We start from the raw sequence: 21,315 nt of genomic DNA, 5'->3' as shown, positions 1-21,315 counted from the left end.
TAGTCAGTACAGAAACAAAGTATTCCTTTTAAAGCAATAACCGGCATGTGATATGAACTGTCAGTATTATGAAATAAGTTAATGTTATGCCGAAACTACAACATGCATCAAATGGCATATAAATGCAATGTTTTGATGTTTTCCGTATACACATGTAACTTAACTTTACTTTTATAGTAGGCGAGGCTAGAGTACTTCCCGATTAAAAATCTTTAAGCATTTAAGTGTGATTGAATAATTATGTCACTGTATAAAAGTTTAAATCTCAAGAAAAATGCATCAAAATATGAAATTAATCTAAACAAAGCTGTCACTGCATAGTTAACAAAGTAGTGCGAATCGTAATGTGTGCACAAATAGTAGAATTCGCCGAATGCCTGATACTATACATGCAGACTTCATTAATAGATAGATCATAATTATTTTAGAAGTATGAACCCTTTAAATTCTGAGATAAAAAGTCAGGGCTATACATATACGTAATCCAACGTACAAATTTAGTGGTTAAAAGCAGAGGGCTAGAGTCGGTGGACTCTCTGATAATCTTAAGGCTTTCACGTTTCGTCGGAAACACATGCAAATGATCCACGTATTGTAGTCCTTTTTTAAAGGACAACAAATTGTCTCTAATATTAACCTATCAGCGACTATAGGTATCTCCATAAACACTGTTTTAAAAATAAACAGATGAAAAATTGAATTAGGAAATTGAATACTAGTAGCATTTTCATTTTGTATTATCTCCTTACAAGTTTTTCCTAAGGGTTTTGCAGTTACGCTAAGTCTTTTTATAAACATTCTATCACTTCACGAATGCCTTGAGGACTTTCGCAGAATAAAGTAATCGTTTATAAATTTGTAAAATATCTTGCTTATTATTATCGTTAGTAGGAGGGGGTGGATGTCTCTGTATGGTGTTGCATTTGTTTCTTAGTTTATACGGGAGTTGATAAAAAGGGATGTCATTTACTAGAATTGTTAAAGTAATTAACATTACATTGCATCGATGACTCCTATGTATAAAACGTTGAGGACCCTCGACATCCTGTGACTTCTACTTTTTATGACAGTACGTCACATAATGGAGATTTAGCAAAAGTTTGATGTCTAGCTCTGAGGAGCAATGGATGTATCCTCGATCTACCGACCCGCAGGTCCCGAGTTCGAATACTGCATGGACTTCAGTTTTATTTTCCTGAGTAGTGGTTAAATTTTAATAAAATTTTTATAACCCCCCCCCCCCCAAAAAAAAAATGATTTTTTCGGTCAACTTTAAGCCGAACACATACTAGAAATCCAAATTTTTAAGTAATAATGAGGTTGTATGCAGAACTTTTTCCGGGTGTGTGGAGGACCCTTAGGATGATGAAATACCAAAAAAAAAAATAATCTCAAAACTGCCGGTAAATTATTCTTATTTCTATTACAGTTGCTTTTATTTATTGCCAACTAATAGCACAATGCATATGACACTACTCTTTAACGGTTTTGGTTGCAATACTTACCATGCGTGTGTATAAATGCCTGCGTGATGAACAGGGTTCACAAAATTATGTAAAGGTGGCACCTGACATGGTAAACGAATTCCTGTAATCTGATATTTCTCTATTGAAATTCAATCATGCGCTCGAGATAATCGAAAAGCAATACATAATCTGGTATTTTAATTCTAAACAAGAAAGCAAAAACAAACCTTCGGGACAAATGCTTACGGACATCTTTGTGACCAAAATTAGTCCACCCTAAATCAGTACGTGTAATCAGGCCGTGGCTTCAGACCAGGTATGTGTTCTCTTGCTTTACATCCATCTTTTAAGTGATTACTAGTATTATATACTTTTGTTGTATTCTTGTTTCCTATCATATCGCGGGTTCTATGGTATCGAGGTATTTCTGTTTATTAATATTTATAGTAGCACGTGCTAAAATTAAGAGTTGACGTCGGGATATTTTTAGACATAGTAAACAGAGGCACGCTGGATATCACTGAGGTACTTACAATAACATTAGTTTCTGGAAATATTTTCGTATTGATAGATTTTTGACAAAATGATTTAGCTACCGCGATATCATAGGACCGGCTCATATAACTTTAATATTTAGAGTTAATACCTGTTTATTTAAGAAACAAAACTGTTGAAGGTAATTTAACCACTGACAGATCATACTAAAATGTCCAGGTACATGTGTACCTGACCAAGTGCAATTTAAACTTTGGCTTGTTCCAGTTCCAAATGACGCCAAATTTTGGAGATTATAATCAAGTTAAATTTTACAAATAGATACATATAATTAACTTTACAATCGTGAAATGAAAGGAATCAAAGAAATTTTTCATTTGATATATTTAAACAAATTACTTAAGTGGATTCATATCGAAAAACTTTGGTCCATTGCACAGGTTAACGGGTTAACTATTATAAATGTGGTTTAATTTCGTTAGCGACTCGACTTTAAACCGTGATTTTCAAATTGAGGGACTTTAGTTTAAACAATATTTATTGTTATTTTACAATAGCAGTTACATGTATTTGGCATAAAGTACAATAAGATTGGGAAACAAGCCAAAAGGCTTATACAAATCCCTCTCTTAGATAAGAAAAATATGAGAGGTGCAAATTACATGTATGTATGATTAAATAAAGAACCAGAAAGCTTATATAAAAGAGAAGATAAAGACATCCCATATATGTATCAATCAAGACTAGACATTTTGACATATGCATGAGTTTGAGAGTTGGAATTACAAGTGCATCTATTTTTAAACTAGTGAGCTAATCGACACACGAACGTATAACTTCATGTTATACTATAAGGAAAACAATACAATTATGTTCAGAACAATTTCAAGTAAAACACCAAAGGAAATACATGTATGAAATACATCCCTGTATTAGATATCCTATATGCTTTTACATATTTAGAAAATATAATGTAGTAAATAAAAAGTTTCGAGGTTACTCTAGGTACTATCACCATGTAAAATGTACATTTTACATGTTGCGAACATTTTCTATAGTTAGCTTGTTGGTAAATTAACATTATTTACTCTTCTTAATTATCATGAAATTCCTCCTGACTGTGATGTGAAAGAATGTAAATTAATGTTTATCAAACGTCTTAACTGTAACAAAGAAATAGGACATCAAAGTAATCAAGTGTAGCTTTAGGAAATATACTTATTATTGAAGGGCAGGATTGAAGGACAATGGTTTCAGCTAAGAAATGTGTGTTTGACACTAATAGAGTTAATGCAATTACATAACAATTAGCGGATTAACGCAGGTGAATAAATGGGCGTTTACCTGGACTATGGTCAGTTAGGATCAAGAAATATATTCTCTGATTGGATGATTTATACATGTCAATTATTTAGATGGTCACGCCAGTAAAATATTATCATATGTTTTAGAGATGATTGTAAGTTGGTTCAAGAAAGTAGAGCGTTAGAGTTGATAGTTAGAGGTTAAGAGTCAAGATACAAGTCGTCCGTCTAACCCGTTACGTTTTCCCTCACTGTCATACGTAGGTTAACATTAAGTTAGAACTATTAATAAGCGAGTTCCCCCTTTTTAATGTGTACGGAGTGGAGAGTAACTGTTTGTATAATTGTGTTATTAACTGGAATAAATGTGGAAAATACAGCGAGTGTTGAGCTAATTCCCTAGTAATCGTCCGGTACGGAAAATATCCCATACGGTACAAACCCGGCGGTTATAGTACCCTGAAATCGTTTACTGTCGATGATAATTTTCTGAACCATATAAAAAATGTATTTATTATCATTATCGCTAAGATTGGGAGACCCAAAGAGTAATAGGTTGACATTTGTTGAATCTCAAAGTTTGTTAATTGTTTCACTACGTATTACATTATAATTTGGGCAATATAAAAGATAGTCGTCATTACTTTCAATTGAACCACATGTGCATAAGGGGGAGGGGCAGATGTTTCTGCGGAACATATAAAGTTTCAGGGCGCTGCACTCTAATCTTAACTGGGAATGTAGAATTTGTCCTTTTCTGGATCCAAAATTATAATAATCGGGAATGTTTATATTGCTATGATTTAAATATTTTTTTGAAATTGTTTAATTAAGGGTTGTTTTGTATTTCATTAGGTAGTGTATTCCAGAGCCTTATTGTACTTGGAAAGAATGACTCATAATATAGCTTTGTTCGTGCAAAAATTTCTCGTATGGAATTATGACTTCTGGTATTATGTGTTCCATCTTTAGAAGTTTGTGTTTCTAAAATATTTGAAAGATATTCTGGAGTTTTCCCATGGAACATTATAAAGAACTGAACGAGTCGATGGCTTTCCTTACGCTTTGAAAGTAACACCCTGTTTCTCTGTATAAAAATGCAATGGACGCCATTCCATTACCCCCCGTCACTATTCGTGCCGCTTCTAACTGAATATTTTCTATTTTTCGACTAAGATATTCTGGTAAATTATCCTATATTATATCAGCGTATTCTAAGGCTGGTCTAATACAAGAGATGTATATTTTTTGTAAGCAGTTTCTATCTAACAAAAATTTAACTTTGCGCATTTGTCCCAATCTTGAATAAGCCTTGGATATCATTTCATCTATATGTTGGTTCCACGATAAGTTACTGCTAAAAATTACACCAAGGTGTTTGTGCAATTCGACTTCTTTGAGGTGGACATCATCAAATATGAGTGAGAGATGAAAAGGCTTCTTAATTTTATTGGAAATGGTCATGCATTCAGTTTTGGAAGGGTTAAAGGAAACAAGCCATACTTTCGACCAGTCATTAATTTTTTCAAGATCGGAGTTAAGTAGAGCTGCAGAGCTAAACGGGTCTTCAACTGATAAGTAAATTGACGTATCATCAGCAAACAGTTTAATATTACAATCGATATTGACCACTACACGTAGGTCGTTTATGTAGATAAGAAAAAGGAGAGGACCTAAAAAACTTCCTTGCGGAACACCAGCTTGCACGTTTTTCAGGTATGAATTGGTACCGTTAATAACGAAACATTGTTTTCTATTATGAAGGTAACTATGAAACCATTTTAATTAATTGCCACGTATTCCCAAATTACTAAGTTTATATAGGAGACCTTTATGCCATACCTTGTCGAACTCTTTGCTTATATGAAAAAACACTACCCTTATCTCTTTGCCTTGATCAAAAGCTCGATAAAAATCACAAGATGAACTAAGCAGTTGATTGACAGTAGAATCATTAGGACGGAAGCTTGGTCAATCTATTATGAAGGCAATGTTTTGTGCGCCGTTGATTGCAAATATTTACAATTTCAACTGTCTGTCTATGATTACACTACAAATCAATTTTGAAGCCTTTAGCCCTATAAATTCATGAAAGATTAACTTCACTAAATGGGCGTGTCTGAGAGCATAACCGAAAAAACAGCAACGACTGCACCGCGTGCGTAGTTATACTGTACATAGCTTTTGCTCCATTACTTTAGTCAAAACATCATTCCGTTATACCATCACGAAATCCTTGGCCTTTATATATTTGTCATGTTTTAAATTTAAAATTTACAACATAATATATACATAGAAACGGCACGCCGATTTACACAACTGGCCCCAACAAAACCCCAACAGTGATTTAATCATAACATTGAAATTATAGTTTAGATAGATCTAAGTTATAAGAATAAGACTTATAATGCAAGTCTTCTCGTGCTCATCGGCCATTGAATACTAAAAATGAAATACATGTAAAATATAAAATTAACCCCTTTATTGTTAATTTTATTTTTGATTTATGCTTTTTTTTTACTTCAAAAGTATTCAAATTAAGTTCGTTACTACACAGTCAGTAATTTAGCAGTCAGGGTTATTTATCGTTCCAAAGCCCGTATGTCGTGACGCAGACACCCAGTGCTTATTTAATTTTCTAAAATTTAGTCTCAAAGTATTTAGTAGCTAAAATATATGTTGCTATTGGTATCTTAAAATAAGGACATTGACCCTAACTGGGTATGGCCGTTCTGCTACAAAATTATTATGCTATGAACATGATTTTTTTTCTTGTTGCAGAGGGGGTGGAAACAGTGTTTGTGGAGGGGGTACGCTACGTTCCTACGAATGAATTTTCTTCTTTTCATACAAGAGGGCACTTAATAACTTAATATGAAATAAAATCTACAAATGAATTACAATAGATCTTTAACCCCTTTAAAGACCTTCTCCATCTTGATATAGATGGGTTTGTTTTATGAAATGTTTTTATTAAGTAATTTTTCGGACAGAGGGTATAAATCAGAAATATGTCATAATAAAACGTACACAAATAAGAGAAGGAAACTGTATTCGCCGATTTTAGAATTTTTATAAAGAAAGGCATACACTATTGGTAGAATCGGCACTGTCTTCAGCGTTTGCCTCATAAATGTAACTAATTTTTTTTATTAAGGTGTAATATCCCTCTGCTATTAATTTTACCATATATTTTTTTAAAAAATTCGTATTGATTTTCATGAAAGTCAATATCAAAAGATTCAAATGAAACAAAGTTGAAGTAATGAAGCGCTGCTAGATTTTTCAAAAATTGATGATGTGTCGAATCATGATGTGAAGAAAACTAGACATAGTGAATAGAAAAAGCAAAATTTTACCATCGCAGCATAAAATCAAAAATATTAACTGTATATGAAAATAATATATAGTTATATACATTGTCAATTCATATTACAAAACATAATGAAGCGCTGCTTTTTAGTTCAGAATAGCACTTTGTTGTATAGGTTTGTAACAAAAATAATTATTGCTTTCATTAGCAAGTGTTATCTTTCTTTATCATAGACTATTGAAGGTTTTACTATATGATAAATTGCCACAGTTTCTTATTTATCAGAAAGGTTTTCTGTTTTTAAATTTGAATAAAATAATAGTCCATGTAAATGGATCCAAATGTTTTAGAAATGCTAAAAATGTAAACCAGTCGAGAGAGCATTTTGTTATAACACAAAAATAGGATAAAATGAATGATCTTCCAGTAATTGGTATGTTCTCAATATAGGGATACATTGTCTTGAATAAAATGTTATATTGTTACATTGTATTTTTTTATTTTGTTGTCCCATATCTGCTCTCTCAGATAAGAAAACCCTTATTCAATTTTAAGCATTTAAAATGTTATAAGTTTCAAACGACAATAACTAAATTTAGAGTTTGCAATTGTCTTGATCACATTTTTCCCAATTATAATTCATTCACCTTTGTTATCGAGGTATAACGAGAGAGAGAGAGAGAGAGAGAGAGAGAGAGAGAGAGAGAGAGAGAGAGAGAGAGAGAGAGAGAGAGAGAGCAATATTTCATCCAAAATTCTCTGGCCTAAAACATCAAACACGAACTGTTCATGTACTGAACAAGTACATAAAATTTACTAATATTTAAAAAAAAATTAATCCATTGGGGGAAGGGGTTTACATGTAGATATTGCCTTATTAAGATTTTGATAAATATGATTCGATTCGCTTCTTGCAATTTTTTTTAAAAAAGTTGTCTTTACATTTTTCCCCTTGCAAAAGTTGTGGTTCAGATCGTTTTGTTCAAATTTTCTTTATTTTTATAATTAAATATTAAATAATTGTCGCATTCCAACATAAATTGGGGCCTCCCTTTGTTGCTACATGCATCAATTATTGTGAGTTAACAGAATCAAAGAGAGATTATTTTCTACAGAAGTTATCTCTCTTATCAAAGGGATATTACACCTTAAATGAAATAATTCGACAGCATGAATGTTGATTTATTGTAAACAATTATGATCATGTTACATATATTTTCGTCGTAAGCATAGAATTGACGTGAAAATAGTCTGAGAAGGAAATTTACGCTCATTCCGTTCTGTTCTGTTGAATACCAATATCCACACGGGTAATGGTATTTTGCGGAACGGAACGGAAAATCTTAAAACGAAATGAACGTCAGGTACTGCTGACATTGTAATATGCACGGCCTATTGGCCTCATGTTGTTGTAACAGATGCATGATATTGTTATAAATAGAAAGAAAACTACTGATGCAATGTCATTTTAGCAATAAACAATGCATTAGTTATTAGTATGATAAAATTCAATAACAGATGTGTAGAAATTTTTTTGGGTTATTTGTTTTATTGAACTGAACTGTATTTGTGTGTTTATTACAAGAAAGTAAGATCATGGATTCGAATGTGTTGGCATTCACAGGTAAATGGTTAGAAATTTTTAATTTAACGTTTAAACTTACATTAGCCCATGAGAGAGAGAGAGAGAGAGAGAGAGAGAGAGAGAGAGAGAGAGAGAGAGAGAGAGAGAATATTTATTAATCAAATACGTACCCTGTAGTTGTTAAGTAACATTAGCTTAAGTTATACATTTAAATTTCCGTTAAGGAAGTCACCGGATATAAAAAGGACTCGCTAAAGCGCTGATGACGTTCAGTTCATCTTTAAAATGACTACCTACGAAATCAAGGTCAAGACAGGAGACAGATTTGGTGCCGGCACGGACGCTAATGTAGAGATAGTCCTCCTTGATGGCTCTGGAAAACAAACCAAACCTGCCAATTTGGACAACTGGTTTCGAAACGATTTTGAGCGCAACCAGTTGGATGTATTTAAAATCAAAGATGACACCGACATACCCGAAGTGACAGAGATCAAATTAAAAAGAGACCAGGCAGGACTGTTCAGCGATTGGTTTGTTGACAAGATAGAAGTACTGAACCAAAAGAGTGGAGTCACATCAGTTTTTCCAATTCTACGATGGATTCGTCCCGATGTTGACCTGTACTTTGGGAAATATGATACCTTTCTGCCACAGTATGACCCAAGACCAGAGCAGAGGAATGCTGAACTTCAAGAGAAACAGAAGCTTTATGAATACGAGGAAAAGTTCTCAGGCCTTCCCGTGCAGGTAATATTGACGTTATAGCTACCTAAAAACTTGTATTTTAATTGAAACAATAAAAACTTAAGTTAATTAATCATAGGTTATATTCTATGCCCTCTACTCCAATTAGGTGAAGACTGTACCGGAAGATGAGAATTTCTCGACTGATGCAAAAGTAAGCTTAAACTTGTATTTTGTTCTCTAAAATAAAACCAAATATTTTGAAAACGAATTTGGCAGGAACACCTTTTAAACTTTGTTAAGTTTTTGTACCACATGAAACATAAGATACTTTTAAAGTAAAAAACAAATTTGGCCGCAAAGTTATTAAAATATAAGAAAGTATTGGTATTTTAGTAAATATAAATAACTGTTTTTAGTAATAAGGAAATTGCAATTTGGTTTAAATAAAAAAATAGATATTAATTATTAGAATTTGGAAACAGACTGGTCCTGTTGACTTTAAATCCTCGTAACTACATGTTGTATATGTTTAAATTTATTTTTGTTTTGAAGAAAATGTGGCCGTTCTTTTTAGGCCTGTGTCAATTTTATTCTTTTAAATTCTTGAACGCTTGTGCATATAGCCAGATATGAAAATCACATCTTTACGTCGGGTAACATTCATAACTATATGGTTTAGAAAGCACAATACTTAAGCAACCATTGAAAGAATTATGTATACTTAAAATGGGAGTATTTTAATTAAAATCATACCATATGGTATTTGTATCTAGTTGGATATTGCAAAGAGGAAATACTGTCTACTTGCCGGGAAAGCCGTGGAACTGATATTTGGAAGTGGAACATGGAAAACTTTAGAAAATTTGAAGAGTGTCTATTCAAAAATATTCGGATACCCAAAGGTAAAAGTCCAATATCATACGAATTTGTTTTCCGGAATGTTTTTTTAATATTTGAAAAATAGTAAAAGAAGGAATCAAAGTTAGATCATAATTGATGATTCCATTGGTCATTCTTTATGACAACTGAGGACAGATATACATGTAACTACTGAATTTTTCAACTATTTATCGAGCAGGGTATGAACGATTGGAAGAGTGATGAAAGTTTTGGTTGGCAACGAATTAACAGCGTCAATCCAAATCTGATCTGTCTCTGCACAGAAATCCCTGACAAGTAAGATACTCAATACAAGAAACTATAGGTTAACGCTCGCAAATTTAACTTTGGTGTTAGTTTTTTGTACTTTTGTACTGTTAGATCAGAACACAATGGTTTATGTGTTAACAGAAGTTGAATCGTTATCTTTCTTTTAACAAACGTTTAACTTTTCAAAAGAAAATAAAAATCAAATAAATATCAATATAATCATCCAAAAGTGTTTTAAAATATATTTTGGACCAATCAAAAGAAAGATACAAGTTATACATGGTATTGACATAATTAACAGACTCGGAGTGACAGATGAAGAATTAAAGCCGTTTCTGGAGGGAATGACAATATCCGAAGCCATCTCAAAGAAACGTTTGTTTATCATTGATCTAGAGATTCTCGAGGGAATAACATGTGTGGAGGGACATGTTGTAAGTCGAAATGAATTGCTTAAGTTAGGGCAGCATAATTTTAAGGTGTATTGCTTCAGAAATCCGGCAAAGTTCCACCGTCAAAAATATTATTATAGACATGCTTTTAAAAAACAACTGTCAATCATGCTGTTTTTTCTTTCACTTTAATACATGTAATATTAATCTTAAAAGTTAATGTAAACAAATAGAATTTTTTATTGGGTTTTAATACAATTTATTGTAGCGAAATACAAGTTTTTTGGGGATCATTTTCTAAGTTTATGTGCTTGACCATTATCTTTTAGATGGAGGAAAAAAATCTATATAAGCATCGAAATACATACCTAGTATTTTATTTTGTTCTTTCCTGCAGTGTCCTGTTCCGATTGCTCTGTTCTTTGAGAACAGTAAAGGACAACTTATGCCAGTAGCAATTCAACTGTTCCAGCAGAAAGCTCCCGACAATCCGGTAAGTTGTACATTGTTTTTGTAATGGGGTGATTTAACTATCAATAGGATAAATTGAGAATTAAAATGCGATTTCCTTCAAATATTGACTCATAAGGCAATCCTAAATGCTGGGATGTCATCACTTAAGCGGCATTTTCATTGCATATGCAGATAGAACCATTTTAACAAGAGCTTAGACTTTGGGTAGATGTGTCAAACAGCAATGTGACGTAGGCCTGTCTATATATTTCATTGTCAGCCACTCAGTCATTGCTGTTTGAAATCTACAAGATTTGTCTGGCTTTTGAGCTAAGACTACGCAATCGGTGCATATCTCACTTAAAACCACGTCATTTTCAACCTGTTTTGACGCAAGAAATAGATAGCTACGTCCAACCGAAAGTCCAAGGTCTTGTTAAAATGGTTCTATTTGTTAAAGTACATAAGTTCATATGTGCATACCTTATTGTTGATTAATTCTACGTTTTCATCTTTTAGTTATACAAAAATTCCATTATTTCAGGTTTTTCTCCCCAGTGATCCACCCAATACATGGCTGATAGCAAAAATGTGGTACAATGTGGCTGACTCCAACTATCATCAAGCTATAACCCACTTAGGTAGAAAAATAATGTGCATTGGTAGAAAACACATCATCAAACTGTTAAAACTCCTCACAACAAAAACAAAAATTACACCATTTACTTCTGAAAAAATACACAGGCCAAGAATATAGACTATATGGCAAAACGATGCTACATGTATAGAATAATCGTGCCTCACAATATGAGTTGTCATTTCGTGGAAATGGTTTCAAAACATAGAAAAGCTCTGAAATATTATTCATCACATATGATATCATTTTAATTTTGTTTGACCTTACATGATAGATATTTTATGATTGTACGTAAATTATGATCAATGTCAATTTTTTTCGAAATACTTTAACCTCTTATAGATTACCTACGTAACCAGTTATAATATGTTGAATGTTTTTTGCTGCAGCTGTTTCATATATCTTATTTTTGTCTTTGTCATTGTCTTTTTCATTAAAGGGTATACTCACTTACTTATGGAAGGAATCTGTGTAGCGGCCAATAGATGTCTTTCCCCTTCACATCCAATGTTCAAACTGTTGGCTCCTCATTTCCTTTACATCATTGCCATTAACGAGTGAGTTTTTATTAGTGATGTATTATTACTGTTAGTTTTAGAACATGTACTGATATATGTGCACTCAGTTCAGAATTTATAATTTAGCATTTTCAATGAATAAGTGGACAATGGTTCTGTACACAACGTTGATTTTAACCTCAGTATACATTTATATATTTTTGCCAATGTCGTTAACTTTGTATTTCGAACCCTGTTATATTCGTTCAACACAAAAGTTGTTAACAAATAGGTACTTGATTTTTCAATCAACTCAATTTTAAGCAATATGAGCTGTATTTTTTATGATTTTATTTTAGTGCAAAAACCTGCTAGTATAATAAGTATGCAAGTAACTTGAACTTTTATGATAAAAAAGATTAGAACAAATCATAAATTTTTGTAAAAAGAACGATTTTCCTTCTAAGGAATATATAGAAAAGCAATTTTTATACAGGACAACAATAATTCAATTTTGTTCCAATTAAAGCTTCTCAACGCCTTTTCCTACAAAAATATGGATAATAGAAATTTAAAAGCCATGATATTTATTGTCTTTTAACTAGAAAATAACATTTTTGTGAAAAAAAATTCAACTTGAAAATTGCAATTCATATTGCTTTAAATTTAAATTCTACCAGTATTTTTACCTGGTTTTGAATTCGAACAATGTCAGTGACTCAGATTGTGAATAAGACAAAACTAAATCAACGACTAAAATGTCACGCAGTCGTTGCATCAATCTGTTGTATTGTTAAACGAAGCTTTAACAACACATACATTGAAGAACTGATAGTACAAAGTACAACCCTCTGGATTTACATTGTCTGCACTTCTCAATATTGATTATATATATTTGATATTAAGAAACATATGTATTTGATTTTAAATTCCGGCGTCGGCGTACGCGTCTGGACCTGGTTGGGGTTTTTGTTGCAGGTCCTGTATCTAACTTACTAGTGGTCCTAACTTCACCAAACTTCCATGGATTGTACGTCTAAGATACTGATGCACTTGACAGGCTCAAATGCTGAATCTGAGCCATAGGTTTTGGATGCTGAATGAGGTTTAAGGTTTTTGAGCTGGTTAAAGTTTTTGGAGCAGGTGCCCTCTGATGATTATATCTTAGTTATTACTGGTCCTAAATTCACCAAACTTAATAGTGCGTCTTAAGATACTTGCGCGTTTGACTGGCTCGAATGCTGAGTCTGAGCCAAAGGTTTCCGATGTTGGATGAAGTAAAGGTTTTTGAGCTGGTTAAAATTTTTAGACAGGTGCCCTTTGATTTGTTCAGTCTTTATGAAATTTGAATGGATGATGTATCTTGTGATTCCGATGCACTACACAGGCAAGGACGCTGAATCAGAGCCATATGTTTCAGATGCTGGAGGAGTTTAGTTTTTTGGAACAGATCACATGTTTAATAGATATTAGTACTATTTCAAACTTGCATGGTTGATTTAAATATAATATCAATCTATCCCAGATGTAGCTTCAGATTCAGAGCCTGATCTTCATGGCAAAATTGTTTAAAAACAACTCCAAACTTACTCAAACTTGCTGTATAGACGTGTTTGTTGTTGAATAATATATTATAGTTTCTAAAGTACAGTATTGTATGAATAATATGATACACTATTGATACAATATTATATCAAATAATATTATATTGTAAAAAGAAAGATGCTACAATATGATATTATATCAATCTTTTTGTATATAATGATATTGTATTTTTTTACTTTATAAAATGAACTTGTATAATATGATATTGTATCATCATTATGTGATGTATTATGTAATCAAATTTAATAATTTATAACACAATAAAATACCGTGTCATATTTTATATATATGATCTCTCATAGTGTGCGTTAGTATATGATTTTTATCCAACAAGTTGTGTGTGTTTTATACCCGAGCCTTGGCGAGGGGATAGAAAACACACAACGAGTTGGATAAAAATCATACACAATCGCAAATCATGAGAGATTCTTTTTATCACATGTTTCTTTTTATCACATGTTTCACCATGTCTTTTATTAAACCCCAATCCTCTCTGTAAAATCATAATTGTGAGCCTCAAAACACATTTACTGCAAGGCGTCGACAACTTTACGCATTGAAAAAAGTTCCTTGAAGGGAACATTTCATTTTCAAACATATTTTTATCAATTCATGAGACAATTAAAACAGCATTAAACCATGTAAAATGTACAGCTCCACACTTCAACCGAATTCGTTTTTTTAATTTTTTCATTCTTCGTCAATCAACAGTCTAAACCTATGTTATGTTTAATTATGACGTCACGTGGCGTAAGAACACACAGTGGAATATCAAAAGTTTATCCCATGAGTGATATCCACCGTATATTGAGATAAACTTATGATAAAATTTGATATCAAAGGATGCATTATCATATTTTATATTACTGAATTGATTAATATTGTATCTTACAATACCGTATGAAATCAAGATTAACTATGATTTTCATATAATATGATATTGGTGGTCTCATAAAGTTGATGCCTCATTTAGGCGATTCCTCGTCTCCTAGAGCTTTGTAATCGGTGATTACATATGTTTATCTGTTATTTGATGAATACAACCTTTGGTATAATAATAAAATATACATTTTTGTAAATTGAATTCATTTAAAAACACATCAACGAAATGTTTATCAGCGTAAGTATGATACCAGGTCGTGATCCGGTTTAAAGTCGCGAGAAATACTAAAGGGAGATTGTATTCATACGCACCAGATTTGGTGACAAAGTCTTTTGTGTTAATTAAGCGTAAATATCACTCAGATCAATCAAATCGTGCAGTTTAAGTGATATTTGTAAGATATATGTATCATGATTGAAATAATGAGCGTTCCGAATCTTGTTTGTACAGTCGTGCGCTCAACTTTTTGGTTTCACCCGGGGGATGGATTGATAAAACAATGGCGGTCGGAAGTACAGGTGTACTGGAACTAGCAAAAGAGGGGTAAGTACTATTTTCTACATTCATTTTGGTACATGTATCAAAATTAAAAAACAGCGATGATTTCAGTTTTAAAAGCTAATAAGATTCTGAAACGGTTACATTAAATAGTTGGCCAATTCGTTATATTGTTGGAAGAACAAAGTTTACAACTTATTACATTGAAACAGTCCTCAATGAAAATATTGAATTATATATATATACACTCCATGTAAATACATTAAACTCATGTTTAAATGTTGATTGTTTTACAGTGCTCGCACCTGGCGAATGGGTTTAGAAGGAAGTTATCCAGAATTTCTGAAAAGCAGAGGGGTTTGATTCTTTATTCATGAATCTTAGTAATGCGACAAAAGTTGAAATATTTTAACATTATGTATTCACCTTGTTGTCTTGTTTATATTTCGACAGCTATATTGCAAGGATGGATCCATTCTTCCCACGTTTTACCAGCGAGATGACACTTTAGCATTATATGAAGCCATCTTTGGTTATGTAAGCAAATACGTCAATCTTTACTATGGTAAGTATTAAAATTAATACTTCAATTCATTTCATGTTACATGTATAACGCATTTGAACGAAACGACCGCACACAATCTTTTTTTTAATCTTATAAGCAAAACAATAACTTGAAACTAATATGCATAATGCATAACAGATAAAATTAATAAGTTTGATTATTTTAATTATGACTGCAACTCAAAATGTGTTGTTGCTTAAAAATACGTAAAACGAAAGTCCTAAATGTACTGGAAACATTGTGCATTGTTTCTTTTCATTATTAAATCTCACTTTTTTTTGGTAGATACAAGTGACAAAATTCTTAACGATGTTGAAATTCAGACATTTGGACAAGAACTGACAAAGTCCAAATCGGAAGGGGGATGTGGGTTTGAAGTAAGTTTTGTTTATGTAAATGAAGCACTTAGTTTTTGAAAATAACGTTTTTTTCAGTTTAATCATTAATTTCCAATTTGATACAGGGTGTCCCTTTTGAGAACGGCAAGTTCAGTTCAGTTGATCAGCTCATTGCCGTCTTCACGAGTGTAATATTCTCAAGCAGTGTTGTACATGCGGCGGCCAACTTTCCTCAGTACGACGCTTATGGATTCCCGCCAAGCTATCCCACAAAAATCAAAGGAGTGCCGCCAAAAAATAAAGTTAGCAAGTTTATACTAGACAATTAGAAATAATTTGACGTATTTTATTTCACCGTCGGTATAGATATGGTCATTTTCTTTCACATTCAAGCATTTTATATTGTAATAAGATTTTAGATTTCTTTTGGCGTTTTTCTTTAAGTAAACTTGATTGTTCTTGTAGAACTCACTGGATGAGGACAACCTTGTGAAGTTGTTGATTGATAAGTCCACCACTCTTGATACCATGGTCATTACTAGAATTCTCAGTGAAAGAAGTACTAATGCGTTGGGAGACTTTGAAGTTAACTACACGTATGATCCAGCCGCTGTTCAGATTGTAGAAGAGTAAGACATCAGAGATTTATAATCGTTTTGTATTGCTGTGGCTTAAAAACATATTTAATTATACGCACTGATTTTCTACATTTTAGTTTGCCTAAAAGTTTTCTGTAAAATAATGTGAATCATTTTGAAAAATCATTATTCCAACTTGTATATATACGGTATTATACGCGTTTTCTTCTCACACAGAATGATTCAATATGACAAGATGATGTTTACTCAGGTTAAGTTTTGGATCAATAAAGAAAAAAGTGTAATTCAATATCTAAAGTCGACAAAATATTTTGAACACACACAGCATTGTTATAAATAAAGTGTGATTAACATGGACTGTCTAGTGCACAGTAAATAAGGATGATCTATATTAACCAGAAATCAAAAAGTTGTAAATAAATTTCGAAAACTGTAAATAAAAAAGTTAGCTCTTGTGTCAATTTGTAATCATTATGGTAAATGAATTTCTTTAAACAATAGTTTACTACATGTAGATAATAATCATAACAACAAATAATAAAACTAGATGGAAAGTAATGCTTCTCTCTGATTCGTTTTCTTTGTTTGTGACATATTCGGAGTTAAAAGGAAAATGTCGCATATGGTATGATTTTAATGTTTGATTAGGTATTTTTATTTTAAATGAGGTATCCATAACAACAAATAAATTAATACAAATCAAAGTCAAGTAGAAGAAAACTCAAGATCTTTTAATCATCGTTTATTCTTAAATTAAACTATTACACTACCGGGAATAAAACCTTGTAACCATACAGTGGGGGTACTGTTATTCACTTTCAGATAATTAGGCCAATGACCTACTTTTAATGCTAGTGACCTCTAAAGCATCAAAACGTACCATCGCCAATTTTCTTTATTTTAAAATTGTTACAGATAATGACACTTTTGAAGACAGTTTACTTATTACGTATATACATGTATTACAGTTAAAAAAAATTAAAAATCAAAATTATATAGAGATCGATTTATTTTATCCGAAATCACTTCGTAAACACATTGCGATGAATAATAATTTAAAATGTTTTATTGTGCGTGTTTTTAAAACCATGTTTGACCTTATATATTGAACTTAAGTTGAAAAATAACCTCAATCCCTGACTTAACGTTATCCTAAACGCTGAATGTTCCAATATTTACGTATTTCTTACTTAAAATATTAAGCATAATTGAACTCGTAATTTACATGCATTGATCGTGGTAACAATATTTAAATCTTGTTTAAATGTTTTGTTTGTTTTTAGGTTTAGGAAGGAATTGAAGGATATCAGTTTAAAAATCCATCAAAGGAACGAGAAGCTGGAACGAAAATACGAATACCTTTTGCCGGAAGAAATCCCGAATTCCATCAGCATCTAACGTGGGAAGACCGAAAAAACTGTAGAGCCGCAGCTAAAACCGAAACAATATCAACGGTTATGTTTAATTGGGATGCTTTAACAACCATGTTGTTAAAAAGTACATCTACACATATATATAAAACATTATGTGGGTTTTATTATTACTTAATGGTTCATTGTTATAACACTTGAAATGATTGACACATATACAACTATAAATATTTACGCTGTATAAATAGCAATTGTATAATAGCTAATGTGTTTCTTCATTCCATTATTACGGTAGCCAGGAATGCTAGTGTGAAATTAAAAACATAGTGAGGGAAAATACTACTGCAGAAATATTAAAGCTTTATATACCTTAATATCTTATGAGTTTTACATAGACAAACAAGTTTCTGTTTTTTCATCAAGCCACATAAGTTACAAACTCATGATCATGCAGGTATTAAAGAAAATTTCCGATTAGTTCCGACAGTAAATGTCCCCCTTTGAATATCCTCATTACGTGATGCCGCAAGCTTATCAGTATGGAGGGTAATCGTGTTCAAAAATCCAGACATGTAAACTTGTAAATCCGAATATGCAATCGTGTTGATGTGTGAGCCTGAGTATGAATATGTGTAATTCTAATCGTGTAATCGTGTAACCTATAAAACTCGGGCATAAACACGTGTAAGATTTGACTCGATTTGATTTGTCGGCAACATCTGACATTATACAAATTGACAAATGTAAAGCCTACAAGTTAGTCGAATTTTGACATGACCTATGGTGTTCCGATGGGGCCACTTCGACCTTCGCACTTTCGCCTTTAGGTCGAAGATGCGAGAGTGCGAAGTTGCGACGGCGAAAGTGCGAGAGTGCGACGGCGAAGGAGCGAAAGTGCGAAGATGCGACGGCGAAGCGCGAAGATGCGAAGGCGAAAGTGCGAAGGTGCGAAGGCGAAGGAGCGATACTACTATCGCTCCCTCGCCTTCGCAACTTCGCACTCTCGCCATCGCACTTTCGCACTTTCGCCTTCGCCTTTTTTCATAGCATTCAGAAAGTCTCGGTCGATTACATAGAATTTGATGCAGGCACTGTACTCGCCAAGGTTTTTCGATTAATCAATGATATCATTGGTACGCATGCGCTAAGCCATTGTGCTTACTATGAATGTTTATAAATATTTAAATGTGTATATGTGACATTTATGATTACTAGTGCTGGCTATGCCTAATCGTTATATACTCCATATAAAATGTAATGTCCGCCATAATGTATACATATGCACTTTTAGACTCCTGTCAATTACCAGCTGTCTGTTTACCGTAGATCAAACACAGTAACATTCTAATTTCATTATGTGACACTCCTAGCTGATGTATGGATCTAGAGGTGGAGAGGGGGTCCGCCCCCCCCCCCCCCCCCGGAAAATTCAATACTAATATTAACTTCACACATGCAGTAAAGGGGGAGAGAGGGTCCGGATCTCATTCCCCCGGAAAATTTAATTTTATTAATTATATATAATAAAATCTCAAAATATGTCTCGGAACCCTCCCCCACCCCCGACAAATATAATTATTTATCGACCCCACCCCCTAGAAAAAGTTATGGATCTGCGAAGGCTGTTGAAAATAAATTCTAAAAAGTTCATCGTCTGCCTCAGATGTCCTTTTATACAGCTAAAATTGTCTTTAAACGATAGAGAGCTCCACAATTATAAAAAGGCGAAGGCGAAAGTGCGAAGATGCGAAGGCGAGAGTGCGATAGTAGTATCGCGTCTTCGCCTTCGCAACTTCGCACTTTCGCCTTCGCATCTTCGCGCTTCGCCGTCGCAACTTCGCACTTTCGCTCCTTCGCCGTCGCACCTTCGCACTTTCGCCGTCGCAACTTCGCACTCTCGCACCTCGACCTAAAGGCGAAAGTACGAAGGTCGAAGTGGCCCCATCGGAACACCATAATGACCTTATATGGCAACTGCCTTGCTGCGGGAAAAGGCATGCCGTAACCGCCGGAATGGACGAAAAATAAACATAATATTCAGCTAAACTGTTGCAATAAGCTTTTAATGAACGACACCTTTTCTATCGAAAACACCAGTATTATTTTTAGAAAAAAATTTGAGGTATGATTGAAACTTGACCAAACACGAAGAGGTTCATGCAGAAAAAAAATCGTTGCCGATGTGACGAATGCGCTAATTTCCATAATATAATTCTCATGGTATTATAAGAGGAAATGCCTAATATCTTATTTCTCAACAAAAAATCTGACATGTAATTTAAACTTGAATATAAGTTAATGCGTACTCTTTTCTAGAAATGAGACGGATCTAGAAATTTCCTATTTAAAGTGGGTAAATATATTTTGAGCGGCATGGGGTTCGAAGACCGCCGTGAGGTCCCATGTAACTCCATTGCCTCTGAATTCTAAGAATTTTGAGAGAGAATTTTTAACCGGGATTCCGATTATTGAAATAGTAAAAATGGCGGAAAGGTGAGTGGCTGTCAAAAATGTACCTTTATTGTACCGATAACTCCTCGAACACTTTTCAAGATAGGAAGTTGGTCTTTTGCAGATCAATTATACATATATCAGAGGTATGCAAATTGCTAGGATTTTGATTTCTGATAATTTATGAAAAAATTTGAGCTGTTGAACTTAGTCATTTTGGGGCAAAAACATTGCATATAGAGTACCCCATTTCTTTGGATAGGTAGTATTTATCAAATCAGGATTGGCAAATGGATTATGGATAGTGTTCACACAAAAGAAAACCCGTTTTGCTGTCACATTGACAGCTTTACTCTTGTTATTTTTCTGAATTAGTTAGAATAAACGACCTGCAAAGATTTGGTAATTTTTCGCGGAAAAATTTGTTACTTTACATGTATTTAATATACAAATTTTGATTTCACGACCGTTAACCTTAACTGTGGAATTTTTATTCATTTTTAGCTCACCGAGACGAAGTCAAGGAGAGCTTATGCTATACCTTCGGCGTCGGCGTCGGCGGTGGCGTCGGCGTCGGCGTCCGGACCTGGTTAAAGTTTTTGTTGCAGGTCCTGTATCTAAGCTATTACTTGTCCTATCTTCACCAAACTTGCATGGATGATGCATCTGGACCTACTTATGGACTTGAAAGACTTGGATGCTGAATCTGGGTCCTAAATTTCAGATGCTGGAGGAGGTTAAGGTTGTTGGACCAGGTTAAAGTTTTTGTTGCAGGTGCCCTTTGATAGCAGTATCTTAGTTACTGCTGGTCTGTACTTCACCAAACTTGCATGGATGGTGTGCCTTATGATACTGATGCACCAGACAGGCTTGAGTGCTGAATCTGAGCTATAGGTTTCGGATGCTGGAGGAGGTTAAGGTTTTTGGAGCAGGTTAAAGTTTTTGTTGCGGGTGCCCATTGATAGCAATATCTAAGTTACTACTGGTCCTAACTTCTCCAAACTTGTATGGATGATGCGTCTTATGAT

At 33.4% G+C, this 21,315-nt stretch overlaps 1 protein-coding gene across 3 annotated transcripts; it reads left to right on the top strand.

Annotated features, from left to right (window-relative positions):
* The first annotated feature begins 1,635 nt into the window (after nt 1–1,635).
* LOC105327296 (allene oxide synthase-lipoxygenase protein) lies at nt 1,636–18,203 on the top strand. Of its 3 annotated transcripts, none has more exons than XM_011427670.4 (16): nt 1,636–1,782; nt 8,388–8,910; nt 9,017–9,061; nt 9,624–9,752; nt 9,929–10,026; nt 10,301–10,433; nt 10,789–10,884; nt 11,389–11,485; nt 11,921–12,038; nt 14,917–15,009; nt 15,261–15,321; nt 15,418–15,529; nt 15,815–15,906; nt 15,993–16,169; nt 16,333–16,496; nt 17,750–18,203. In XM_011427670.4, the coding sequence occupies exons 2-16, from the start codon at nt 8,449–8,451 to the stop codon at nt 17,862–17,864; spliced, it is 1,992 nt and encodes a 663-aa protein (XP_011425972.3). In that variant the 5' UTR covers nt 1,636–1,782; nt 8,388–8,448; the 3' UTR covers nt 17,865–18,203. The 3 variants fall into 3 exon arrangements, with proteins under 3 accessions (XP_011425972.3, XP_019922364.3, XP_065943150.1); XM_020066805.3 differs by having other exon boundaries at nt 1,673–1,782; nt 8,392–8,910; XM_066087078.1 differs by lacking the exon at nt 1,636–1,782 and adding an exon at nt 6,053–6,075.
* The last annotated feature ends 3,112 nt before the right edge of the window (nt 18,204–21,315 follow it).

The sequence above is a fragment of the Magallana gigas genome, chromosome 6 (genome assembly GCF_963853765.1).
Source record: "Magallana gigas chromosome 6, xbMagGiga1.1, whole genome shotgun sequence".
Lineage (NCBI taxonomy): Eukaryota > Metazoa > Mollusca > Bivalvia > Ostreida > Ostreidae > Magallana > Magallana gigas.
This window is presented reverse-complemented; position numbering and strand designations above follow the sequence as displayed.